Genomic DNA, 26,646 nt, shown 5'->3' with positions numbered 1-26,646 from the left:
CATTTTCCTTCTGCTTTGTTCTTATGTGTTTGCCTTCTTTTACTTTAAACCGTTTATACTATTCTGTTCATGGGATTTAGGAAAGGAATGGATACATGCTCAATCCTGCATCTTTAAACAGAAGCCCCATTTCATTGCACCTTTTCCCACAAGACTTTGTATTTCAATATATATAATGGTTACCTAATTGATATTTTGGCAGGTAGGGATACCTTAATTTGGATGATATTCCATATTTTTAAAATTTGTTTTTTCATATACATGTAATTATAAATGACATGAAACAGCCAATTAAGACCTTTTACAAATCATGGAATACAATACTTAGAACCTTGGTTTCTCTTTTTTGTATAGTATGCAACCATCCAGAATTGGCCAAGTTCAAGTTGTAAGATGACAGCATTGGTGACCTACAGGTAATCTTGTGATATAATACATGGTGTAATACTTCTCTTAAAGCTTGTCCTCATTATACTATGTAGAGGCCATGGTACAGTGATAAAATACAGTCAGATGGCCTTGTGTTTCAAATCCAATTTCTGTGATTTTGGGAAAATCACTTGTAGAAGATTTCTGAGATTCAGTTTTCCTCATCTGTAAAATGAGGCTGATAGTATGCAAGATTATGGATGAAATGGGATATTGAATGTAAAATATGTCTAACACAAATGCTGTTTCTTAAAATGTTAGCTTCTGAGATATGCTCAACAATATGTTTGGCTCAGTGAGGAAATAACCCTATGGGGGAAAAGGTTGAAAATAATTATTATATCTGATGCTAGCCTGAGTTCTGAATTAACTTCTTTGTGCCTTTTAGATCCTTCAAGGCATTTTTCCCACTCCTTAGCAACTTCTCTCAACCAGCAGTTCAGCTCTGGGCACTATGGGCAATGTATCATGTCTGCAGTAAAAACCGTATGTATTCAAAATGGTAGTTTTCAGTTATTTTTCTGTATAAAGACTAAGTTCAAATGGAATTTTGGAAATTTTTGTTCACCTGCATACTGAATTTAACTCTTTTATGTTTTAAAGGTTTTATTTATTTATTTTAGAGAGAGAGTGCGAGAGCGGGGAGAGACAGAGAGAGAATCTCAAGCAGACTCCCCATTGAGCATGGAGCCCAACTCAGGACTCAAAGTCATGACCTTGAGATCACGACCTGAGCCAAAATCAAGAGTTGGACACTTAACCAACTGAGCTACCCAGGTGCCCCAGAATTTAAGTTTTTTAAAAAAGAAATTGGAAAAGGTTTTGATTTTAAAAATGCTACAGAATTGGGGGGACGGGCATTAAGGATGGCACTTAAAGTAATGAGCACTGAGTATCATATGTAATTGATGAATCACTGAATTCTGCCTCTGAAACTAATAATACGTATATGTTAATTAAATTAAAACATTTTTTTAAATGAGACAGCCAAAGGTAGACACTTAAGTGGCTGAGCTACTCAGGCACCCCACGAAAACAGAGTTTAATTGAACTTTTTGATCTTTGCCAATCTCAGGTGAGAGTGATAGTCTCATTTGACATTTAAGTGTGGTTAACCATCTTATATGTAAGAGTTCTTTTCCTTGGATTGTTGATATTCTTTATTCACTTCTTGTCTACTATTCGTTTGTCTTTCTCTTTTTAATTTGAAGGAACTCTTTGAGGCAAATATTTTTTTCCCAGTTTATCATCTTGACTTTGTTCATTGTGTTTAGTCAGCCTTTTGTTATATGGCCTCTGAATTTCAGGTCACAGTTACACTTTACAAAATGGATGAAAATTCTCAGCTATTTGAAAATATTATTCTTACCCTATACTTTTCTTATGGAATATCTATTAGAAGTATCTTGTATCTCCTCTTACTTTATCCTTCACGTCCTGTAGACTTAAAAAATAATAATTTCAGTGGCACCTGGGTGGCTCAGTTGGCTGAGTGTCCGACTTTTGATTCCTGCTCAGGTCATGATCTCTGGGTCGTGGGATCAAGCCCTACGTGGGGCTCTGTGCTGGGCATGGGCCTGCTTGTTTCCACACACTCCCTCCCGCCAAATAAATTAATAAGTAAAATCTTTAAAGAATGTTTTAAAAAAGCAATTTCCATGTCTTTGTTTCTTTGTGCTACATTCTTAGTAATTGCAGTGTTTTTAAATCATTATATTTCTCTGTGCCTAATTGGCTTTTGGACTTAAGAGAATCCTTTTTAGACTGTGTTGTAGACATGTTCCTTCAGCTTTGTATTTGCTTCTGTCAGGTGCTCTAGAGGTTTCTCTGGATTGAATTAATTTTTATGTTAACTTCTCAGCTCAGGGGTTCCCAGAACATTTGGGTAGTATAAATTCAAATCCTAAAAAAAGAAAAGTTAAAAAAAAAAAAATTCCTATACCAACTCAGTACTGTGGTTATGAATTCTTGGGAAAGACTTCTCCAGCCCACTCCTGTATATCAACCTAGATAGAGCCCAGACCAATCTTAAAGATGTTTCATTGTCTTATCCCTTCTGTATAGTCCTTTGAGGGATCAATTTTATGCACTGATATATATTTTATTATATATGTAGTGCTTCTAACTTTGTAAGTTAAAACCTAAATTCTTGGATTACTGAAACTGACAGTCATTTTCTAAAGCTCTCCTTTCTGTCCTAGGTAAAGTTACATGAGCTTAGGTGCTCTCAGACTGCTGGACAAATGCTTTACTTTGTACATCACTATGCGCTTAAAATGTTTTGTTACATTTTATCCAGCATCAGGTGTTTTCAGGTTATCTAGCTCAACATACTGCCTGAACTTGAAATGTGTATTATATTTATAATATAAAAGAAGTTCTTATTCTTTTAGCTAGGCTTAGAGATTTTGAAGCATAAAGTTGTCTCGAAGTAAACATACAAAAATAATCATTTGTTATCATACTACACAAGTCAAGCATTATTTGAGTTTTGATGTAATTCTTTTAAATTGACTAATTTTATCTGTTAATTCCTGTGTCAAGGGGCTCAAACCTTGGTACCCTTACTTCAAAAAGGTGAATGTGGTGACTTGGAAATATTTAAAATGTCAACTTGTCGGTCAGGTTTTTTTGTTTCATTTTCTTTCAGCCAGCAAATACTGCAAAATGTTAGTTGAAGAAGAAGGATTGCAGCTTCTGTGTGACATCCAGGAGCACAGTGAGGCAGACCCTCAAGCACAGCAGATTGCAGCCTCTATTCTAGAGGACTTCAGAATGCATTTTATGAATTATCAGAGACCGCATCTGTGTTGAATGCCCTTCACAGCCTCTGGGGCTTCAGACGTGCTCTCTGATTCTCAGTGTCAGGACCTCTGCCTTGCCAGTTGTCACTGGAGTTTGTGAGTTGGCTGCCTCACTGGCTTTTTATTATTGATTTTCTATAGGCTACAAAAAGGTTGGATTTGAATGATAGCCATAATCCCAAGTAAAGTTGGAATCATTCTGGGAACGCCCTTTCAACAGTTTTGAAAAGTCAAGCCTCGGACTGTGTGGGAAGACCTGTGAGCTTGTGTTACAACAGCCCTGCCAGTTCCTTTTCCTAACCCTGGACAGTTTCTTAACTCTGGGAGTTTGTCAGAGGAAGGAGGAAAGAAAAACGTGCAGGGAGATCTTGAGGTTTATGTTAACTTTTCATGTTTGAAAGAATATCCTGAGTTGTTATTTGTACTTACGTGAGGCTACTAGAAATGTACGTGAAAAAGTTCTGGGAAATACATGCTTATAAATATGTTGTTTAGAAGGCAGGATCTCCTTTGGAGGGGAGGAGAAAGAGGTTAAAAAGAATTTTTTAAAATAAACACCCAAGTATCTTCCACTTGTGGGATACAGGGAAGAAAAATGACTTTTTTTTTTTTTTTTACCATTTTGGATATTCTGCCTTTGGCCCTTCTTCTTCCACCTTTACACATTAGACACATTAGACTGAGTGAACACATTCTGTGTAAGTAGGTATGATGGTAAAAAAAACAGTAGGACTTAGGACTATGACTAGAGTGTTTAGATGAAGATTATCTGGGAACTAAATATTGATCCTGTAAGGTTTTGATTTTAGTAGGATTATGACCAAGAGGAAGAAGAAGGTAGCAAAAAGACTTTGCTGTAGGTTTTAAGAATGCTCTTACTTGGGGCAGCCTGGGTGGCTCAGAGGTTTAGCGCTGCCTTCGGTCCGGGGCGTGATCCTGGAGTCCTGGGATCAAGTACCATGTCGGGCTCCCTGCATGGAGCCTGCTTCCCCCTATGCCTGTGTCTCTGCCTCTCTTTCTCTCTGTGTCTCTCATGAATAAATAAATAAAATCTTAAGAAAAAAAAAAGAATGCTCTTACTTAACATGGAGGCAAGAAAAGTAGAGGCTTTTGAGAACCAGTTTCAACTGCAGTATAAACTACCAGAAGCTTCTGTTTGTGTCCTCCTCTGTGGGACAGAGTATGAATTCCTTCCTTGTTACTGACAGCTAACAAAATGTGTTTCGCCATTCATCTGCTTAAGTTTTCCAAAGAACAAAAGTAAATTGCTTTTTGGTTAGTAGCATATTTTCATATTAGATATTTGTGCTTTTATCTGGCCAGACTCTTAAGTAGAGTACTATAGACCATCTTTTGGAATCAAATGAGGCTTATCCTTACTCTGAATCATATTCCAAATGCTTGCTCATCAGTGTTCCACTGCATAAAGGGAAATTGTAAACTGTTTCCTTTTTTTTTCTTTAAGATTTTATCTGTTTATTCATGAGAGACACACACATGCACACACACACCCACACACACACAGAAGCAGAGACACAGGCAGAGGGAGAAGCAGGCTCCACGCAGGGAGCCCAATGTGGGACTCGATCCTGGGTCTCCAGGATCAGGCCCTGGGCTGAAGGCGGTGCTAAACCGCTGAGCCACCCGGGCTGCCCAACTGTTTCTATAGTTCTGAAACTGCACTGTATTTTCTGTTATTCACTCTTCTGCATAATTCCAAAGGGTGTCTTCATTTCCTGACCTGGATGCTAGTACTTGATAGATAAGTTGTATTCTCCCCATTTAACAGATGAGAAAAAGGAAGTTCAATAGGGTGATTACTTTCTAGAGTGTTACAGCTAATGCATAGTTCCAGCTAATATGGTTGGTTCTGATTTTATGACCTAGGCTCTTCTGTATTACTCTTTTTTCCAGGAAAGGAGCATAGCCTTGGGCACACCTGCATTTATCAACAATGTTACTGGTATATATATCAGTGCCCTTGTCTTAGTGTCTCTAGGCCAAGCCTAGGCTTGGGAAACTCAAATGAATTAAAGAATAACCATAAGGCCACAGCTTAAGATGCAGCCTTCTCTTTTCCTACGTTGGTATAGGAGGAAGGCTAGCTAGTGTGCATATGTGTTTATCAGTCCCCATTATTTCTAAGTGTGTCATCCTCTTACTCACCTTCAGTCTTGCTGTTCCCCTCAGCCTTCCTCTCCTTGCCATAAATGCTGACTGAACCTTCAGGCTTCACTCCAGTGTTACCTGCCCATTTCCTGACCCTCTGTTCTCTCCCTCAGACTTAACTGCTCCCTTCTCAGTGCTCCTGAAGGTTATGTGCCACAGCCATCAAAGATTGCCTGCCATCCTATATACTTCACAAAAGATTTCCACAGTGTTAATTTCATTTGGTTCTCTGAAGAACACTGTACATTAAAAATAACTCACTTATTGAACATGAGGCATAGGCTTTTTTTTTCTTTTAATACAACAGTTTCATTTTGTCGATGAGAAAGCTGAGGCATACAGAGAGGCACTCTCTGGCAGAGAGTTGGGATCTGCAGTGTGATTCCAGATGCCTAGTCAACCATTGCCAGGCTTTCTGTATTTATTGTACAGAGGAAGAAACTGGAGGGTTCTTACAACATTTTGCCATCTCTGGTGAGCACCAGATAACTAAGAGGCAAAGATCAAGCCTGAGAGCCAACAATACAAAGGCCCAGAGTGGTCTGTTTTAATCCTTAGTTTACCATTCGAGCAGGGAGAGAGACTCTCCAAAGCCAACTTGACCCCAGTGATTATCTAGCCAGGATGAGGAATTATGAAGGTAGCTGTAGATGGAATGTACCTTGGTATCAAACACCACGCCAATGTTTTTTTTTTTTTTTTAATATATATATTTTAATTTTTATTTATTTATGATAGTCACAGAGAGAGAGAGAGAGGCAGAGACACAGGCAGAGGGAGAAGCAGGCTCCATGTACCGGGAGCCCGACATGGGATTCGATCCTGGGTCTCCAGGATCGTGCCCTGGGCCAAAGGCAGGCGCCGAACCGCTGCGCCACCCAGGGATCCCCACGCGAATGGTTTTATATCTGTCCTTGTCCTTATGAGGAAACTAAAGCTTAGGTGAAACAATGAGACCAGTCACCCTGCAAATTTTCCTTCTGGATCATGCACTGGAAGGCAGGCATCTCCCATACTTATATTAAATGGGAATCACTTGCCAACAAATCTGGGGGGCCGCTTCTCCTTGAAGGCTGCCATGCCCTCTAGCCGGTCCTGGGTGGGGATATTCTGAAACAACAACAAAGAGTATTAATTTGGGGGATAGCTGCAAGGCCAGAGGTCAGTAAAGACTTGCTCAAGCTTGTTCACTCCACGACAAGGTCAGAATCCAAATCTTTCCATTGTCTCTGGACTCTGGTGATGGACTAGGCAAACGTATGGGCCTCAGTAGCTTCCTGGTCTCCTGAGGAAGAGGCCACCTCTCTAGCATCTGCCTATCACATTAGCCTCTTAGCACACTGCTTATATGCCTCCAGAGAGCTGATAATCTGCAGCAGTCTGATAATGCAGCTGTTCAGTTGAGAAAAACAATTAAGTTTTGCAATAAGAAATCTGGCTTTGAGTCCTGGTGTATAGTTCACACTAGGTTTTCCAACGCCCAGGACTCCTTGTTTAGGAGTATTATGAATATTTGTTAACCTGGAGATTAGTATTTTTGACTCAACTAGGAATCCAGGGCTACGTAAGTCAGCCCCAGATCAACACTATCCTCATCCCCCCACCGCCCATTGAACACATAGAACCTGCAGCTATAACCAAGGCCTTGACATCCCAGCTCCAGCCTGGCCTCTATAGCAGCCACTGGTACAGAGATAGTAGAAGCAGTTCTTTGTCAAGTACCTACCTGTGTGCTCTGTGATTCTGTGTGTACCAAGTGGGACAGGATATACCACTATTAGATGGCTGGAAACCCTCCCAGAGAGAAGCAGTATGGTTTCCTTAGGACCACCCCAAGCTAATTGGGAGAGGGAGAGTGGTCCAGAGTCTAACTCTTCGGGTTGGGAGGAACCTACCAAATTGGTCATGTATTGCACAAGGCTCCCCACCTCTGGCCTGGCCTTGTTTGCAAGTGTGTGTAGACTGGCAGCAGTCATGTACGTACCTGGGCATAGCATATCCCTTCAATGGCCATCCCTGATGCAATGTCCACCTGTGAGAAAGAAGTGGTACCTGGATCAGCCTGATTAGCCACTTCCATCTGTACTGGGTGCCAGCCCATCCTACTGCCTAGATCATTCCCTACTGTTCCATAGATTCCTTCAGCAAGATATTACTGAGGCTTACTATATACAAGTCCATACAGAGATGATTAGCGTAAGGAATTTCCTATCTGGAGAGGGAACACCATTCTAATGGTGATAAAACAATACTAGACAAAGGTGGGGGGGAGCTTTGAGAACAGTAGAGAGGATCACACTTGGCCTGGAGAGCTGAGGCTATCATATAGCCAGTGTTCCCTTCTTCCCATCTGGCTGCCTCTCCATACCTCCTGTCACTCCTGGTAAGTGAACTTCCATTTAGGCTTTCCATTGCCCTGAGGAATAAGGTCCTCAGATTTTATGGCTGAGCCTCTGGTAACTTTCCAGCCTCTACTGCCCAGTGTTTACTGTCACTTATAAGCACTATTGTAAGAGAAGTACCATGTGTGTTCAAACTCATTTACTTTTTACAGCAAGGGTTATAGCTAAGAAAGGCAGAGATAGTAAACGTCACAACATGGACCTTAGTCCATGGTAATCCTTAGTTTCCCTAAAACTGGGACACAGAGCAAGTCTTTGAACCCAGGCAGGCTAGCACCAGAGCCTGTGCCTCTATCTCTGTGCTGTGCAGTCTCACTCACCCCTCACTCCCACTCAGTCAAATTGCTTAGTTATACAGCTCTGTGCTTTTGCTCATACTTTTCTTTTTCTGAAACCCTCAACCTTCCCAAGGCCCAACTCTACAAATCATTATCTAACCCAGCACTACCCAGTAGTAGTAGCCACTAGCCACATCGACAGCATAGCTCTCACTCCTCCAGGGTGTCTGCTTCATAGCCCCCTTTTTTTCTTTTAACAATCTCTATACCTAACAGGGGACTTAAACTCGTAACCCCAAATTAAGAGTTGCATGCTCTAGTGACTGAGCTAGCCAGGCACCCCTGCTTGGTATCTTTTCTCCCCCCCCTGCTTGGTATCTTTAATCTTGTATTGGTGATTGTGTCTGTATCTGTCCTCTCTCCCACCTTGGGGATAGTAACCATATTTTACTTTCCTTTTACTAACCATATTTTACTTACATTTTTACTTAACCATATTTACTTTCTCTCTGTGTACCAGTTATCAGCTCAGGTCTAGATTCAGTATGTAATAGGTTGATGAGGAAATTGATGTCTTAGGATGGATTAGCTGCAACCAAGGCCCCACCTTGAGCCCTATCCTTTGGCCACTTTACCACCAGCACAAACAAAGAATATGGACTGGGAACCACACAGAGCTGCATTCTTATTATTCACTTGCTTTGTGAGCCTAGACAAGTCATTTATCCTTTCTGAACCTCAATTACCTTCTCTCTAAGGAAGAGAGATGAAGATAAAATGTAATTCAGAATGTCACCTGATCTAACTTTACATTTCATGGATGGGTAAACTAAGGCACAGAGAGGTCAATGTCTGTTAGAAGAGTCCAGTTCTGAATTCTTTCCAGCTGTGCTTTTAACCTGCGTTGGCATAAAAGCACTGTCTCCCACCTACTTCACTGACTTGAGTGGACCCAAGTTCTGACCCAGAACCTCCTCACCTCCATTCCTCTGTCAATGGCTACTTTGCCCAGCCGCACAGCAATGGGTGCCTAGGGAAAATAAAAAAGACTTGGTTGGGGGGATTAGTGCTGATAGTTGGTGGAGGAAGGGGGTTTGGAATAAAGAGAGGGACACAGCTTCATGGTAAGGGAAGACTCATGGACAGGGAGACTGGTCTGGATCAAGTTCCAGCTGTTGTACTCACTATTACATTTCATTAGTGCTAGTACCTACTACTCAGTTGATATTCTTTTCTATAATGAAGAAAGCCTGACTGATCCCTGTCCCTCTCAATTCTGGCAGTATGGGGTTCTTGTCATTTAATCCATCCTAATAAATAGGTAGATAGTAAAATGCTAGTAATGCCCACTATTGCTGAGATTCAGAAAATAGGTATTTGCATACATTATTGATAGAGTAAATTGGTACAGTGCTTCTGAAGACAACTTGGCAAGAACTGGCAAATGTTCTTAGATGGATGAACATACACTGATGTTGGGATTCCATGTAGGAATTTACCTTACAGAGGTAATCTAGAGGTAATATACCTCTAGAAATACATGAAGATGTTGAGTTATGCACTCTAGCTATTTATAGTAGCAAAAGGCAACATAAATGTTCATTATTAGAGTATTGGTTAAGTAATGATGGCGTATCTGTAACGTGTTATTTAAAAGAATGAGCTCTAAGTTTGTGCTGAAGTGGGAAGTCTTCCAAAATACTGAGTGAAAAAAAAAGTGCATATTAATATGTATATAATTATGTCATTTGTGTAGAAGATGTTGGCATGACATGCCTTTGGGGAGAAGGGTCAGGAGAATGGAGAACTTCACTTTTTGTTTTATACTTTTCCATACTGTTAATTTCTTTACTGTGCATATTTTAATTCCATGTTTTTAAAATGTCTCTTAGAACTGGATTACCCTCTAAAAGTGTTTTCCCTGTCCCCCAAACCATCTTAAAAGGAATTCAGAGTTATTTAGATATGTGGGTATATGTGCATAATATATATTTTATATATACAATGAAAATTTCTGGAAGATTGTGTAAGTTGTTAATATTGGTGATCTCAAAAAATAAAAATAAAAAACAACCAGGCGTGGTCTCTGGGGAGAGGGACTGGGGACTTGAGAACTGTTTTGGTGATCACCTCTCTTGGTTTGCTAGTGACTGAGTTAATCAGGATGTGGGACTTTTCACTTTTAACTGGAATAGCCTTACGTAGACAAGGTTACCTACTTTTGATTTTTACCTTATGCCCTTATTCTGTTCTATTTGTTTTGTTTGTCATGAATATGCATTATTATTTAGGTAACTACCCTAATAAACTGATTTCTCACCAAAGAAAAGTAAAAACTATATAGATGTGTGTGTATGTGTTGAAAACACATTTTTTTTTCCTGAGTGTGTGGCTTATATATATCATATGGCTCCCTAGTCTTGGCGGCTTATCCACTAGATCCCAGCCAGTTACCATACCATCCCCAACACTTGCCCCATCCAGGAACCGTCTCATTCTCAGTACCTCATAATTTAGCTAGAAATCCAAGATTGGGATTAGTGAATGTAGAACTAGGTTTTGGTCAGATGGTGTATTGGTATATAAAGCTACTTTTAAGTACTGATATACTAGTAATTCATAGAATACCATTGGCCATTGTTTCAGTATATTCAAAAATCTGAAATCTGAATCCTCTTGCATTCAGTTTATGCAAAAAGACAAACCCTACAGTTGACAGGGCTTTGCTAGATAGCACCCCCTGTGGAAGTGCAGTCAGCTACACACTACCTTGAGTCAGAGTTTTGTGTTGGTTCAGAGATTTTTTTGCTCAGGTGTAATAGAAACCTGGAGCATTAAAATGGTCTAGGTAACAGCATAAGATTCCATTTGTATGTGATGAAGAGAAAAGAAAGAAAAGAAAAACACAAAACAAATGCTTTCTTTTAGACTATACTCAACTATTTTTAAAATTTATAGTCCTTACCCTCAAAGAAGACCTCAGTTATAACAGAAAGGATTATTTAAATTTAAGGGAGACAAGATTTTTTCTGAAATAAAATACTTATTTTTGTGATTAATTCAAATGCCTCTGTTAATATTAAAATAATATATAGTTAACAGTTTTATAAACAAAATCTTTGTTTTGTAACGTTTGTAAATTTTTGTGTTGGAAATGCATTTGATATTTAGTTTGAGTTTCAAACATTTTGTATATGTTCTGCACTCTTTAGAATACCAGTTTTTATATTGTATTTTGTATTATGCAAAATAAAATCCCAAATACCAGTATTATCTTTCTTTCTGGTATTGCAATAACTTTTTATGATCTTTATTGAGCAAGTTATTTATCTTTCTGGGTCTGTCATATCACAAATACAACAGGGATAATCAACTCAACTGGATTGTACTAGTAACTGAGAAACTTGTAAAGTACCTAGGATTGTTTCTTATGGGTAGAAAGTGCTCCATATGGGCTAAGTCAGTATTTATTATAAATTATAAAACCTAGGGCAGCCCAGGTGGCTCAGCGGTTTGGCGCTGCCTTCGGCCCAGGGCGTGATCCTCAAGACCCTAGATCAAGTCCCACATCAGGCTCCCTGCATGGAGCCTGCTTCTCCCTCTGCCTGTGTCTCTGCCTCTCTCTCTGTGTGTCTCTCATGAATAAATAAATAAAATCTTTTAAAAAGTAAAAAAAAAAAATTATAAAACCTAGCTCCATTTCAAGCTGCTTTCATATGGAAACTTGGAACCTTCCTCTCGGTCCTCTTAGAGTAGTGAGAGGCTCTCAGGTCCTTGGAGACCACATCAGCCACATCCTGGCCTGTCCTGCTGAAGGCTCTGGACTTGGCATCTGGTAGGATTACACCTAGGCTGGGTCCTAACACATGTCTTACATGATGTATTTCAGGAAATTCTCCACCATGTTGTATGCTTGGAAAGATAAGTTCTTTATCTGCTTTAGAATCTTCTTTTTTTAGTTTTGGGGACATTTTATTGCCATATTATCCAATGTTGGCAGTAGGTACATGTCGCTATTAGCATCTGAAATGGGGAAGTGTAACGGAGAAACTAAATATATTTATTTTAAAGATTTTATTTATTTATTTATGAGAGACAGAGAGGCAGAGACACAGGCAGAGGGAGAAGCAGGCTCCACGCAGGGAGCCCGATGCGGAACTCGATCCCGGGTCCCCAGGATCATGCCCTTGGCCGAAGGCAGTGCCAAACCACTGAGCCACCCGGGCTGCCCGAAACTAAATTTATTTTAAGTAATCTCTACACTAGTGTGAACTTAACTCTCAACCCTGAGATCGAGTTGTGTTCTTTACTGAGTCAGGTGCTCTTGAGAAACTAAATTTTTAATAGAAGTCTGGATAAGTGGATCTTATGTGGCCCCATGGGACAATAACCCCAGCCTCCCCACAGGTGTGCTCCCTCCCACTTGTCCCATGACACAGGACCTCCCTCCTGTGCTGGGCTGCAACCACACCTGGGGCAGGATCTCCTGGGCCAGTTCCCGTGCCCGATGGTAGGCAGCATTGCCGTCCTCATTTTGCAAAACAGTGTGGTTCACCAGCCCCAGGGCTTGGGCTTGTGCACCATTCAGTCTTCGGCCTGTGAAGATGAGCTCCTTTGCCAGGGCCACCCCTATGCATCGAGGCAGCCTTTGAGTCCCTCCTGCCAGGATGAAGCAGGGGTAGTAAATCCATTTGGGAAGTGGGAGCCCAGAGAAGCCCAGTTTGGGAGTAAACAGACTTCTCAGAGGAGCAGATCCTGAGTTAGGATGGAAAGGCAGAGCACAAAGCAAAAGAGGAAAGCAGGGAAGTAACCTGGATAGAGTGGGACTAAGTAGAGAAGGATGGGTACTGTGGGTATAGTTACCTGCTCCTGGGAGGAGCCCTCGGGTGGTCTCGATCAGCCCCATGACAGCTGAGGAAGCTGCTTAAACAGAACAAAGTGAAGCACCCCACTATCCTGCAATGCCATTCCCCAGAGGGAAGAGACACCTGCCTCTAGGCTTTGCTCACCCCTCCAGCCAACCACTTCCCTCGTGAGCTGGCCACAGCAGACCTCTCAAGACTCTGCCCTGGGAAGAGCCCTAGTGTGGAAGTCAGGGGGCTCAGGCCCTCACCCTGCTTCTTTCAAGGGTGGAGGTATGCATCCAGGCTCATCTCACCCTTTCTGAGCCTCATTCATAGATGAAAAGAAATATAGTTATCCCTCTTCTGCCTTCACCAGAGAGCTTCTAAGGATCACGTGAGGTTAATAGTGCTTGTAACGAGGAAGGGGTCCTTAGAAGTTGCCCGATGTCTATTTGTGGGTTAATGGATTCTCTGTCTCATGGACCCTTGGCTCTGGCCTGACCTCTAGCATCAATGACTCCTGCTCCTACCACAGTTATACCTCCCAGCTTCCATCAGCCTGAAATTTCCCTATGTTCCAGTTCACATCTTCTGAGTTCTATTTCCTCTATGAAGCTTTCCTGGAGTGTCCCGCCCCACAGACTTCTCCTGAATTCCCTCACAGACATCTGAACCATACAGTATGACAGCAGTGAATGGCCATTACTCTTGCGTATAAAGGGTTTTGTATTCACACTCTGCCATCTACCAAAACCCTGCAAGTTAGTTGACCTAAACATGGGGCTCATGAGAAGCACAGTTGGAGCTTGACCTATTATGATGCTTTCTCTTTGGTACATACACATCATGTAGAAACAAGCCACCTCTATGCCCAGAGGTACACATTTCTAAATGTTCTACCTGGAGTGGCAGGAGAAAGCAGTGAAGGGGAGAGAAGAGAGTAGCACCAGATAGCACTTGGACTTTTTCTAACTGCCTCCAAGAAGGGCACACCTAACCATCAAGTCAGTAAGGCTAAAGGAGATCAATTATCTTTATCTCCTCCCTCCACTCTTCAAAGCTCACAGCTCTGAACAAGTAATGCAAACCTTGGTGGTGGTGCCATTAAACTAGAGGGCAATGTTCCTGCTCAGGCATGTTTGTGAGTAGCTGGGCTGGTGACAAACTGCCACTGTAACTCTCTTTGTGCAAAACATGACAAACAGAATTGGCTTGCATAGAACTGGAAACTTCAACAACTGATCTTTGTCCTCAGTCTCCCCTCTCTGTTCTCTTTTTGTCCTCTAGCAAGTTGCTCTGGAGTTGGTAGAAACATTCCTGAGGTGAGGGAGGCTGGTTCTGAAGTGACAGTACTACAGTTGTGGCTGGGCCAGGAGGCGAACAGCTTATGTCCAAATTCTCTCTGTATCCCTTTAGTTTTGTGGCTGGTTTGGAAAACCCAGAGTAGTGGCTAACCTTGCAGAGTCCCCACTCTACTCTGTTTTACTTACACTTCTCACCCTCATCCCACCTTTCCTTCTGCCCAGTACCTGCTACTCGGAGGTCACAGGCCAAGGCAAGTTCCAGGCCGCCACCCAAGGCAAACCCATCCATAGCTGCAATAGTGGGCGCAGGAAAGGCTGCTGTAGAGATGAAGAAAGACTTAGCCTGCGAGGTCCTGGCAGGACTCAAGGCTGGGGAGGGGATGGCCCGCTCGTTGGGACAGAGGACCTCACTGGCCCTAGGTTTGGAACCAGCCAGGTTACTGTAGAAGACGGTTTTCCTATTGGGGGAAAGCTGGGGAATCAGCTGGGGTACTGGAGTGGGAAGATGGGCTAGATGATCCCCACTCAGGCCCACTTTCCTGCTGGCCTCCTGGACCAGCCTTCCTGCTCTTCCTCTAAGTTCTGTGTGTCAAGCCCCACGCTGGATGTTAGGAATAGACATGGGGAAGGCAGAGCTATCAACAGGCAATGATGACCTGGGGTGATAAGTGCTCTGAAAAAGCTTAGAGAATATGTCAGGGAACGCTTCCTGGGAAGGATGAGTAAAAAGTTCAAGTGGACGAGGAGGGAAATTGTCAAAGCCTTTTGAAAGCATGCTTGGTGAAATTTGACTCCTATGGAGTAGCTGGACTTGAACCCTGAGGGTAGAGGGGTGAGGGATCAGAACTAGCAGGACACAAAGACTGAGAGCCAGAGCTCCCTCTGGGAGAAATGCCCTCTGAGTCTCCTGATCACCTGTCTCCTTGTCGAATTCTTTGTGCCCATTCCCCCTGGGAGAGTCATCTGTCTTTCCAACAGAGCTTACAACAGAAACTGTCCTTTCTTTATAGGAGAGAATGGCAGGTGAGGTAGGGCTAGGATCAGCAGGGCCCCTGAATGTCCTCCTCCAACCCACTCCAAGACCCTCACCAATCTCATTCATCAGGCCTCGGAGCCGCTGGACAAAGATCCCCACTTCTGCCTCACTCATCTGTTCTCGCTCCTTCAGGTCTGCACCTGCAGATGGTGAGGGGGTGGTGACAGCCTTTGAGAAATAACCCATTACTGAATCCCAGGCTGTTGAAGGATCCAGCAAAGGAGACTTGAAGAGAAGCAGCCAGAGAGGAAGGCAAAAACATCAAGAAAACATGGTCAAGGAAGCCAAGGAGGAAAGGGGTTGGGAGTGGGAGAAAAGAACAGGTGCAAGATCAACAAAAAGACAAGGTGAACATCATCAGACTTAAAAAACTTTTGTGCATCAAAGGACACTATCAAGAGAGTGAAAAGGCAACCCACAGAATGGAAGAAAATACTAGCAAATCACATGTCTGATAAGGTAGTAATATCTAGGATACATAAAGAACTAGAACCCAACAAAAGTTACGGGGCACCTGGGTGGCTCGGTGGTTGAGCTTCTGCCTTTGGCTCAGATCTTGATCCCGGGGTCCTGGAATCGAGTCCTGCATCAGGCTCCTCATGGGGAACCTGCTTCTCCCTCTGCCTATGTCTCTGCCTCTCTCTTTGTGTCCCTCATGAATAAAAAAATCTTAAAAAAAAAATCACAAAGGACAAGGGACTTGAATAGACATTTCTGCAAAGGAGATACATACAGAGAGCCAATAAGCACAAGAAACGCTCAACAACATCAATCATTAGGGAAATGCCAATCAAACCCATAATGAGAAACTAACTTCACACCATTTAGGTTGGTTATTACAAACAACAGAAGCAGAAAACGAGGGCTGGCATGGATGTGGAGAACTCTGGGACACTGCTGGTAGGAATGTGAAATGATGCAGCTACTATGGAAAACACTTTGGTGGGTCCTCAAAAAGTTATACATTGAATTACTATATGATCCAGCAATCCACCGCTAAAAGAATTAAAGAGACACATGCTGGCGTTCATAGCAGCATTATTCACAATAGTCAAAAGGCACAGATGACCCAGTGCCCATCAAGAGTGATAAACAAAATGAGGTATATATATAATGGAATATGATTCAGCCATAAAAAGGAATGAAGTTGTGCCATGCTACATTATGTATGAGCCTCGAGGACATTATGCTAAGTAAAAGGAGCCAGACACAAAAGGACAAACGCACGATTGTACTTGTATGAGGTACCTAGCACAGGCAAACTCAGAGCGAGGAAGTACAACAGAGATTATCAGGGGCTGGTGGCGGGAGGGATGAGAAGGGACTGCTTAATGGGTATACAGTTTGTTTAGGATGATGAAAAATTTCTGGAACTGGACAGTGGTGATAGTTGCACAGCCTTGTGAATGTACTGGCACTTAATTTTATACTTAAAAATGATTAAAGTGTAAACTCTGTGTGATGTATATATTTACCACAATTTTAAATGTATAAAATAACTTTTAAAATGCATCATTTCTTTCCAGTTTTATTGAGAAATAGGTGACTTAAAAAAAAAGAGAGAGAGAAATAGGTGACATATTATTTTTTAACAGGAGGGGTCAGTGTAGTCCAAGGAAGCTGAGACGAGAGTCAGGTAAGATGAGAACTGAGAAGCAAGGGCAGGATAGAGTGGCACAGAGGTAGGTGGGCAAGGACGTTGGTGAGAGAAGTGACCAAGGTGGAGTCATCTAAGGCCAGATGGCAGAGGGCTGACACAAGAGGGGGTGGCGGTGAATATATTCTCTTCAAGTCTGAAGAACTTGAACAATGAACTACCTCTTCAAGTCTGAGAAGTCAGAGCTGAGAGTCCTTGCAAGTCTTTGAGTAGTTCCAACCCCTCAATGAAAGATGGAGAAACTGAGGCCCAGAGAGGAGTAAGGGCTATCCCAGAATTCCAGAGCAAGTCAGGGACAGACCAGACCTACAGCAGTACCCCCCACTCCCCTGTGCGTAGGTGGGATAGTGGGGCTAAAGGCAACCTTGAAAGAGTTTGTCAGACAGAGGTAGAGCCAAAGGAAGAGGCCAGGGTGGAGTGAGGGCCTCATCCAGGGCAGCTGGGTCAGGCAGACTGGTCCTGCTAGGCAAGACCCCAAACTGGGCACTGGGATCCCTACTGCTCAGACCTAGGGACTCAGCCACATCCCCTTGAAAGTCCCTGAAAATCATACTCTTCCTATCCTATCCTATCCATGGCCTCTTCCGACTTCCCCACTGCCCATTGCTGTCCCTCCCCCAGTCACGCCAGAGTTGCGTTCTTAGCTCAGCCCAGCGCATCTCTCACTCACTTACTTCTTGTTGTGGGGATGGGATGTTTCTTGTCTTTGACACAGAAGCTCGTGGTGCTTGTCCTGTTTTGAGGACCAAATCCTCCAGGGGCAGTGGAGGGCTATGGTGACAGGGACTTAGCTCTTGTGGGTGGGCAAAGGGGCACAGAGTCCCATCTTGGTCACAGAGCTTGTGAATGTCACTGGACTCCATTTCCTCAATTCCTCAATGAAGGGTCAGAACAGAGCATGGTGTAGCAGAAAGAATATGGATTTGGGGGTCAGAGGGGCCAAGTTAAAAATCAAATTCTGTTCCACCTCTTACTAGCTAACACCAGGCAAGAAATCTTACCTTTGAGTATTTGACCTCACTTCTGTGAAATGGGAATAATAAGTCCTATGCTAAAGCTGACCTAAGCCCCTACCCCCTATAGACTGGTGGGAACCCTGCTGAGCCCTGGGGTAGGGGCCAGGGAGGAAACCCACCTGCACAGAACACACCCTTCACTCCACTTCTGAATAGCAGAACACGCACTTGCTGGTCCTCCCGCAGCTGGGCCAGAGCTTCCAGCAGCTGCAGAGGAGACCTTGTCAGACACCTCCCAGCCCAGCCCCAGCCCAGCCCCCCACCCACCCTGGCATCTGCCCTTTCTCACCTGGTTGACCAAGACGTTCCCCAGGGCATTGCAGGCACTAGGTCTATTCATCAGAATCTCAGCGATTCCTGCAGGTGACAGGGCAGCCTTGAGTGAGTCACCTGGTCTGCTCACTCCTGGGCTGGGGTCTGGAGGCAGCAGCCTGGATTTTGGGCAACCTCTACTACCCTTCATGAGCAGCGTGACTTGGGGCACGTCACACACATCCAAGCTTTAGTTTCTTTGACTATAAAGTGGAGAGAATAACCCCTCGTTCTTTCTGCCTCACCAAAGAAGTGGAAGGGCTTGTAAAGCCCATGGATCAGTCTTTCTCCTGTACCCTTTGTGAGCAAATGATCTATCAACCCAGAAGTGTGTCCTTTTACTCCCTCTTCCTCACCCATGAAATTTACTCAGTCTCGCCAACCAATTCAACTTCTTAAGTAGATCTCAGATCTCTCAGCTCATATCCCTCCTTGCAGCCAGTAACCTGGTCTGGGTTCATTCCTCTAACTGGCCCTCTTGCCTTTGGTCTTGCTCCTCCTCCCCCCTCCCCATGCATTCCCTTATTTGGGTCAGAATCCTCTTTCTAACCCAAATCCAACCATGTCCCTCCCTTTCCCTTTTCACCAAAATTAGGTCAAATTCCTTAATACCACCCAAAGGATGCCTCCCTTCCCTAATCTGGCCATTGCTTTCCACTCTAGCCTCAACTCACCCACAATCTGGGCCAATTGTAGGGAAGAGAGACCAACTCCGGGCAAGGGCTCAAATACTCTTACACCTTCTTGGCTGTTTTCCCTCCTGTGTTTACCAGTCCTTTAGCCTTCAAAGGTCTCTTACTATTTTATCCCAGGATTCTTAGCCTTGTCAGTGGAATAAGCAGTATTTATTAAGATAGCATAGACATGGAGAAAAGACAATGAAAGTTTTGGGGCTCTCAAGGAACAGAGTTTCTAGCCAGGAGTTAGAGAACCATGGTTCAGGACAGAAAACTAACATTCAGACTAGGTCGGCTTCCTTAGCCTCCCCAGAAACCTTCAAAAAGTTCTTCGAGCCCAGCAGGCCTGGAGGTCCCACAGAACTCAGATGTCCCCAAGGTCTTCTTCAGCTCTAGTGCTCCAGGAAAGAAAATATTGCAACTTTGGGGAAAGGAAACTCTGGTAGATACAGAAAAGCCACATCAGAGTCTAGAGGTCCAAGGTCTTTGTGGCAGACTCTAGAATGGGCCCAATCTTCATATCCTCAGTAATCTCCTTCCCTGGAGTGTGGAAAGAGCCTATGAATTGCTTCTAACCAACAGAATGCAGCTAAGGTCATAAAATGTCACTTCCAAGATGAAGGTTCAGTTATACAGCAGAGGTAATGAGGTGTTAGTTCTGTGATTAGGTTGTAATATATGTAAGACTCTGTCTTGCTCGGGCACACTAGACAAACTAGTGGGCCTACAGAGAGGGTCATGTGGCAAGGAACTATACGCAGCTCCGAGGAGTGAAGAATGGCCCCCCAGGCCAGGAGGAAGAAAACAGGACTTTAGACCTACGACCACACATGGTGAGTTCTAGCAACAGGAGCTTAGGAACAGATCTCTCCCCAGGCAAGCCTATGATGAGACTATATGCTTCACCAACTCCTGGATTGCAGCTTAGTAAAACCCTGAAACAGAGAACCCAGCTAAAATGGGCTTGGACTTCTGACCTACAGAAGCTACAAGATAATAAACATGTATCATTTTAAGCAATAAGGTGTGTGGTAATTTGTTATGTGGCAATAGAAAACCAACACAGTCATGTTGTCCTGAGATTGATAGAAACTTTACTCTCTCCTCTTCACTTTCCTGTTCTGTCCCCCTTTTTTCTGATTGACTGTCTACTGTATTTCATCTGTATCCCTCTCCATCTTTATCTCCTTCTCAAGGATACAAATAGGGTGCTTGGCTCGAGTCACAGCTTGGACAAATACTAGCTCTACTGGCCTTGGGCAAGTTGCTTTACCCTTCTGACCTTCAATGTTCTGATCTATAAATAGATATAACAAAAAGATTTTTCTGAAGATTAAAAGAGAGAATGTCTTGGGACACCTGGTTGGCTCAGTTGGTAGAGCACGAAACTCTTGATCTTGGGATTGTAAGTTCAAACCTCACTTTGGGTGTAGAGAGTATTTAAAAATAAAATCTAAAAAAAAAAAGAGAGAGAGAGGGAGAGAGATAATGGCCATAAGTGCTTAGCCAGAGTTTATGGGTATAGTGAGCAGGAAAAAGGCACAGATGCTAGAGAAAATTATACGATTCAATAGATGGAATGAACTCCAAGTTGGGAGCTGTGAGGAGCCAGACAGGGTGTCTTTGGCTTTCATTTATTTTGTACTACCACATGTCAGATCCTGCAGAAATGGAGAAGACTCAGCCACAGTCCCTAAATTTTTAGTTGAGCCCTGATTATGAGAACACTACCCTTGCTGGATGTCTGCAGTAGGGATAGGTCTGTACCACACTGTCTCCACTCTTCCAAACCCACCATGCTACTGGCTGATAATTTCTTTAGCAGCTGACCTTGGGTCACTTCTATCTGGATGGCCTAGATTACAGGCTAGGTAATGCAGGTGGGAGTTGTAGGGGCCAAGGACAGGCTGCCCCAAGATAGGTCACTTTGGCATGAAGACTATTTGAGTTAAAAAAGTAACCAAACTCAGCAGACTCAGGAAAAGCTCTTTACCTCCCCTCACAAATACTTAAAAGGAATTTGGATAGATGATCTGATCCAGGAAGAGTGCTATCACCATAGATAACTACATTATACTATGAACTAGGTATGGCAAGACTGAGAGGAACCTAGCCAAGGCCTGTTTGGTTTATTTTTGTTGTTGTTGTTGTTTTTGTTTTTTAAGATTTATTTATTTGAGAGACAGAGTAGGGGGGAGGGTCAGGGGGAGAGTGAGAGAAAGTCTTAAGCAAACTCCTGGCTGAATGCTGAGCCCAACCTCTCAACCCTGAGATCATAACCTGCATAGAAACCAACACTTAGATGCTTAAGTACTGTGCCATCCAGGTGTCACATGGCCTGTTTGATCAAAGTCCTCTATGTCCCATTGTTTCTGGTGGCCCAGCAAACATTTGTTCACCAAATATTTACTCCTTTTCATCTTCCTGTGAATTATATTCCTTCCCTTTGAAGTCCCAGGCCCCTAGTCTCTTCTCCTTAGCTCAGAATGACATATATATATATATATATATATATATATATATATATATATATATATATATATAATTTTGCCTGTTTGGGGAATTTCCATATCTATGTGAATTCCCTATACATACAAAATTAAATTTGATTTTCTCCCGTTAATCCGTCTCATGTTAGTTTGATTCTTAGTCCAGCTAGAAAGACTTTGAAGGGGACAGAAAATTCTGCTCCCCAATGGAGTCCATAGAAAGCACTGTAAGGGGCACCTGGGTGGTTCAGTCACTTAAGCATATGATTCTTGGTTTTGGCTCAGTTCATGATCTCAGGGTCCTGGGATCCAGCTCCCACATTGAGCTCCCTGCTCAGCGGGGAACCTACTTGGCTCCCTTCCCCTCTCCCTCTCCCTCTTCCTCTGCCCTCTGATATCCTCTATTCCTCCCCTCAGTCATGCTTTCTCTCAGTCTCTCCCAAATAAATATTTTTTTTTTTAAAGAGAGAAAGCACTGTAAGCTATTAGAGACCAACTGGCTTTACAACCTCTTACGATACAGAAGGGGAAATTGAGGCCCAGAAAACTAGAGATTGTGCCTAAATTAACAGCTGGACCCAGCTAGCAATCCTCACTTTCAAAGAGCTAACAACCTATGAAGCAGACACATCCAGATATGGGGAAAGTAAAGGGATGACAGGAGGGGGAGGGGTGTATAATTCCAGAAGGACTTATACAGGCAGAGAGGAAAGAGAACCCAAATGAGCAAAACATAGGTGGGACAGTTTAAAATGAATCCCTGGCTAGAAGAGGTAAGATGGGAAGGTGAGGTTGTGGTTTTCGAGGATAACAGGTAAAATGTGACAATGCTGGGGTGCCATCAGCTCAAGTGGAAGCAGAATCTGTGGCTTTTTTTTTTTTTTTTTTAAGATTTTGTTTATTCATGGGAGACACAGGCAGAGACATTGGCAGAGTTCAGGATCCCTGCGGGGAGCCCGATGGGGGACTTGATCCAAGGACCCCAGAATTACCACCTGAGCTGAAGGCAGATGCTCAATCACTGAGCCACCCAGGTGCCCAGAACCTGTGGCTTCTAACATGAACATCAAATGACCCTAAATGGTCACTTTGGGGTGGAGAGGTGTTCTCCTTTGTGAGTCTCTTCCTCTTGCCTCCTCCACCTTTTCTCTGTAGTTTGTTTCCTCAGTGACTTTATCCTGCCTTCTATATGCTCTCTGGCAAGGGCAGAGGCTTAACTTGCTGACCCTTGTTTTTTTCTGGATAAACATTCTGTTATTTGGAAGTAAGCCCTAATTTGTTTTTGTTTTTTTTTTTTTTAAATTGAAGTACAATCTGTGTTTTGAGTCAGTGATTGCTTAATAGTTGAGAACACAGGTTTTGAAATCAGACCTGGTTCAAACAGTTTAACCTGTGCAGTTCCTTAGTCTGTAAAGTGGGGAGAATAATTATAACAATCTCAAGGCAAGTGCTGTTGAGTTTGGCAATGAACTAAGCATAAGAGAAAGACACAGGAATCTCAAGTGGCTGGAGAAAGCCCCTCCTGTTCGCGTGGGGGATGCATAGTAGGGAACAGTATACAACAACAACAGAGAGCAAGGAACCAGACTTACATGGCAAAGTAGCTCTCCAAAACTTTATATCAACCCGGGAAGGAAGGAAGAAATACGAGATGTGTAGTACAATACCATCTATGTACACTAAAAGTGTGTAAATTAAAACACAAACTATGTTACATCAAACATAGGGAGAGGGGGATCCCTGAATGGCGCAGCGGTTTGGCGCCTGCCTTTGGCCCAGGGCGCGATCCTGGAGACCCGGGATCGAATCCCACGTCGGGCTCCCGGTGCATGGAGCCTGCTTCTCCCTCTGCCTGTGTCTCTGCCTCTCTCTCTCCTTCTCTCTGTGTGTGTGACTATCATAAATAAATAAAAAAAAATTAAAAAAAAAAAAACATAGGGAGAGGGGTTTAGCCAAGAAAACGGCTTCACCCTAATGGTAACATGCATTGGATTGAGGCATGAGTAACGCCATTGAACCTACTTTGAAGTCCCCTCTCACCAGGGGGAAAACAACACAACACAATGGGTGCATTAAAAAATGTGGGACTAGGGGTGGTGGAAGGGGAGGAGGGCGGGGGGTGGGGGTGAATGGGTGACGAGCACTGAGGGGGACACTTGACAGGATGAGCACTGGGTGTTATTCTGTATGTTGGTAAATTGAACACCAATAAAAAATTAATTTATTAAAAAAATAAATAGCAATTGAAAAGTAAAAAAAAAATAAATGTGGGACGCCTGGGTGGCTCAGCGGTTGAGCATCTGCCTTTGGCTCAGGGCATGATCCAACAGCCCCGGGATGAGTACCACATCAGGCTTCCTACATGGAGCCTGCCTCTCTCTCTGTGTCTCTCATGAATAAATAAATAAAACCTTAAAAGAGAGAGAGAGAGAGAGAGAATGTTCTCTGCCGATCAATTTGGGAGGAGAAGGCATGCTGAAGGCAAAGCACAAGCTGACAGCCTGCAACTTCCCACCCCCACAGGTGGAATCTGTGTGACATCTCTGGGGCACTCCCAGCTGCCCTAGAACAAAGGAAAGGGAAAAGCAAGTCCTGCAAGACTTAAGTCTTCATCAGTTTGCAACTGTCTCAATGATTTACAAGAAAAAAAAAAAAAAAAAAAACCCTCTCCAGAAACCTATAGACTCAATGTCCGGGAGCCCTAACGTTCTCTGCCCCTCCAAAGGCTAGAAAATCTTAGATATCACTCCTCATAACCGCAGAGCAGCTCTTTCTGTCCGTGGGTCCTGTCCCTGTGCTTTATAATAAAACCACCTTTTGGCACCGAGTTAGTATTGATGCCAGGGCTAGCTGAGGACAAGGCGCGAGCCTGGGGCAGCACACTGACAAGTCCTTGAAACAGGCAAAGGGACATTCCTCTACAGACTCCACGGCCTCAATGTTCATACTGTTCATACTTTGCTAAGGGCAAAAGGCAATCTTAGCCCGACCCCCAGGGGCCTGTAAGCCTACTTTAACTTATATGTTTTTTATATAAATTCCTTTAGAAATTTCCTTTAGGGGATCCCTGGGTGGCTCAGTGGTTTAGCACCTGCCTTCGGCCCAGGGCGTGATCCTGGAGTCCCAGGATCGAGTCCCACATTAGGCTCCCTGCATGGAGCCTGCTTCTCCCTCTGTCTGTGTCTCTGCCTCTTTCTGTGTGTCTCTCATGAATAAATAAATAAAATCTTAAAAAAAAAATAGAAATTTCCTTTATCTCTAACCCCCCCAGACACATGTCTGGGGCCATCATCCCCCAAGCACATGGCCCACAGATACACATCTAAAGGGTCTCATGAAGAAAAAATAAATAAATAAAGGGTCTCATGACTCAGGTTTTATCAGATGGTAATAAGTGACCTTTTCCCAACAATTAGCCCCCTCAAGGTACTGGAAACCTTGCTTCCAAAATTCCTTAAGAGTACAGCTATCCTCAAACCCCTCCCAACTCCCAGGTATATAATCAGCCACCTTGATGGGATGAGCACTGGGTGTTATGCTGTATGTTGGCAACCTGAACTCCAATAAAAATAAATAAATAAATAAAAAGGTCAAAAATATATATATATAATCAGCCACCCCTCACAGGCCGGGGCGGCAGCAGGGGTCCTGTCCCTGTGCTTTAAGAAAAGCACCACTTTGCACCAAAGACGTCTCAAGAGTTCCTTCTTGGTGGTGGGCTGCGGACCTCACTTATGTCCCAAAACTTAATCAGTGACAAGAATTCTTTCCCGGCCACAGGGTGCAAACCACACCACCGGGGAGCGGCGTGAACTTTGTCCGTGGATTCCGAAGCTCGCGGAGTCGGCCCGGGGGCAGGGCCAGCGCGCGGGGAGTCGCGCGGCTCGCTGCGGCCGCCGCTAGGTTGTCGCTGGGCGCTGCTGGGCGCTGCTGGGCGCTGCTGGGCGCTGCTGGGCCGGCCTGGCCAGCGCCGCGGGCTCCTGCGCCTGGACCCGGAACCCAGCCGGGACTCCGGGCCGGGAGGGACGCGGGGCCCCGCGCAGTTCCTGGGGTGGAAGCGGTGGTGCTGGCGGTGCCGGTGCCGAGTCGCAGCCCCGAGCGACGCTCCCCCCTCCTCCCCGGCCCCCGGCGACTGCAGGGCCTGGCGTCCACTTGGGTCCCACTTCCCGCTCACTTGGGGTCGGCGCGGCCGGTAGGGCGGCCACCCACCTCCGCGGCCTGGAGCCCGGCCTGGGAAGGGTCGAGTCCCCCAGCGCAGCGAGCGGCCCCGCCTTCCCTTCAACGGCCTGTCCTCCGGCGCTGGGTGGGCGTGCGGGCCGTGACTCCCACCCCCGCCGCGGCGCCGGCAGCGCGGCTCGGACCCGGGCGGCCGCCTCCGGGCGCTCCCCGCGACAGCGCGCTTACCGTGGTCGGCGCCCGCCAGGGCGCGCACTTGGATCTCGGGGGGCCCAGCCGGCCCGTGGGAGGCGCAGCTGCGCGCCCGCAGGGCCTTCCAGGGCCGTGCAAGGCGCCGGGGGTCGGTCAGGGCGCGCAGCATCGGGGCGCAGGCTGGGCAGGTGCCAGGGGCCCCGCCGTCCCTCCTCTCCCGCCGAAAGCTCGCGGCTGGGCCCCAGGTTTTCGCAACTGCGCCCTCTCCCGGCGGAGCGCGCACAGCGGATCGTCTCCGGGACGCTTGGAGCCCGGGCTAGGCGACCCTGCGGCCTGGGACAGGGGTGGCAGCAGTGTTTTAATCACCAAAGCGGGGGTCATAATAGTGACCACGGTCAGAGATAAGGGGGAGGCTAAAGTAGCGAGAACACGTTTCACTCAGCAATGTCCTGCTGCGAAGGGGAAATGTCCGGGGCGAGCTGACCTCGGCTTCCGTCCGTGCGGAGGTGACGGAGAGCTCTAAGGGGGGGAGGAGACAGCATGGAGGTGAGTGACCCGGCTCTAGAAGACAGAGAAGTGAGATTACAAATATCGGGAAAGGTATTAGGCCGCGTGAAACCCGCCCGGGTCAGCAAGCCAAGGCCTGTCCAACCTCAGGCTGCCACAGAAACTAAGGACAGGGTGGGGGTTGTGCTCTTCAGGTGCTGGCTGCAGCAAGCAGTAAATTCTTTTGGCAGTGTCGACTTTAAAAATAACAGGTAAAAAAATAAATAAATAAAAATAAAAATAAAATAAAAAATAAAAATAACAGGTATAGGGACACCTGGATGACTCAGCGGTTGAGCACCTGCCTTTGGCCCA

The 26,646-nt window shown here is 44.6% G+C and overlaps 2 protein-coding genes across 16 annotated transcripts in view; one reads left to right on the top strand and one right to left on the bottom strand.

Annotated features, from left to right (window-relative positions):
- Nucleotides 1-3,830, top strand: part of ZYG11A (zyg-11 family member A, cell cycle regulator) — a 73,363-nt gene extending 69,533 nt beyond the window's left edge. For 5 of the 9 annotated variants that reach the window (XM_072730893.1, XM_072730892.1, XM_026006899.2 and 2 more), the window contains 3 exons: nucleotides 355-416; nucleotides 818-915; nucleotides 3,080-3,830. In XM_072730893.1, the coding sequence (XP_072586994.1) occupies nucleotides 355-416; nucleotides 818-915; nucleotides 3,080-3,243 (324 nt within the window). In that variant the 3' untranslated portion in view covers nucleotides 3,244-3,830. Of the gene's footprint in view, nucleotides 1-354; nucleotides 417-817; nucleotides 916-1,032; nucleotides 1,207-1,947; nucleotides 2,363-3,079 lie in introns of those variants that run through there. The other 4 variants (XR_011996002.1, XR_011996003.1, XM_072730894.1 and 1 more) reach the window with 4 other exon arrangements.
- Nucleotides 3,831-6,088: 2,258 nt separating this feature from the next.
- ECHDC2 (enoyl-CoA hydratase domain containing 2) lies at nucleotides 6,089-26,312 on the bottom strand. 7 transcript variants are annotated; one of them, XM_026007054.2, is made up of 10 exons: nucleotides 25,822-26,312; nucleotides 18,229-18,296; nucleotides 18,059-18,146; nucleotides 15,320-15,406; nucleotides 14,456-14,548; nucleotides 12,946-13,005; nucleotides 12,554-12,741; nucleotides 9,062-9,112; nucleotides 7,387-7,434; nucleotides 6,089-6,512 (listed from the first exon to the last, which is right to left on the bottom strand). In XM_026007054.2, the coding sequence occupies exons 1-10, from the start codon at nucleotides 25,952-25,954 to the stop codon at nucleotides 6,435-6,437; spliced, it is 894 nt and encodes a 297-aa protein (XP_025862839.1). In that variant the 5' UTR covers nucleotides 25,955-26,312; the 3' UTR covers nucleotides 6,089-6,434. The 7 variants fall into 7 exon arrangements, with proteins under 7 accessions (XP_025862839.1, XP_025862844.1, XP_025862840.1 ...); XM_026007059.2 differs by having other exon boundaries at nucleotides 12,554-12,711; XM_026007055.2 differs by having other exon boundaries at nucleotides 12,946-13,002.
- Between the last annotated feature and the right edge of the window lie 334 nt (nucleotides 26,313-26,646).

Source organism: Vulpes vulpes, chromosome 12 (genome assembly GCF_048418805.1).
Source record: "Vulpes vulpes isolate BD-2025 chromosome 12, VulVul3, whole genome shotgun sequence".
Lineage (NCBI taxonomy): Eukaryota > Metazoa > Chordata > Mammalia > Carnivora > Canidae > Vulpes > Vulpes vulpes.
The sequence above is the reverse complement of the archived record's forward strand: the minus strand, read 5'-3'. Positions and strand labels throughout refer to the sequence as shown.

Bases quoted from the DNA above. Each gene is read 5' to 3' on its own strand.
- ECHDC2 (XM_026007054.2), bottom strand. From the start codon at position 25,954: ATGCTGCGCGCCCTGACCGACCCCCGGCGCCTTGCACGGCCCTGGAAG. The intron at 14,549-15,319 runs GTGAGGGTCTTG...TCATCTCTACAG, and splicing joins AGGCCTGATGAATGAGATTG to CAGCCTTTCCTGCGCCCACT. The intron at 9,113-12,553 runs GTGTGGTTGCAG...TATTTTCCCTAG, and splicing joins CCCAGGAGATCCTGCCCCAG to GCACCCATTGCTGTGCGGCT.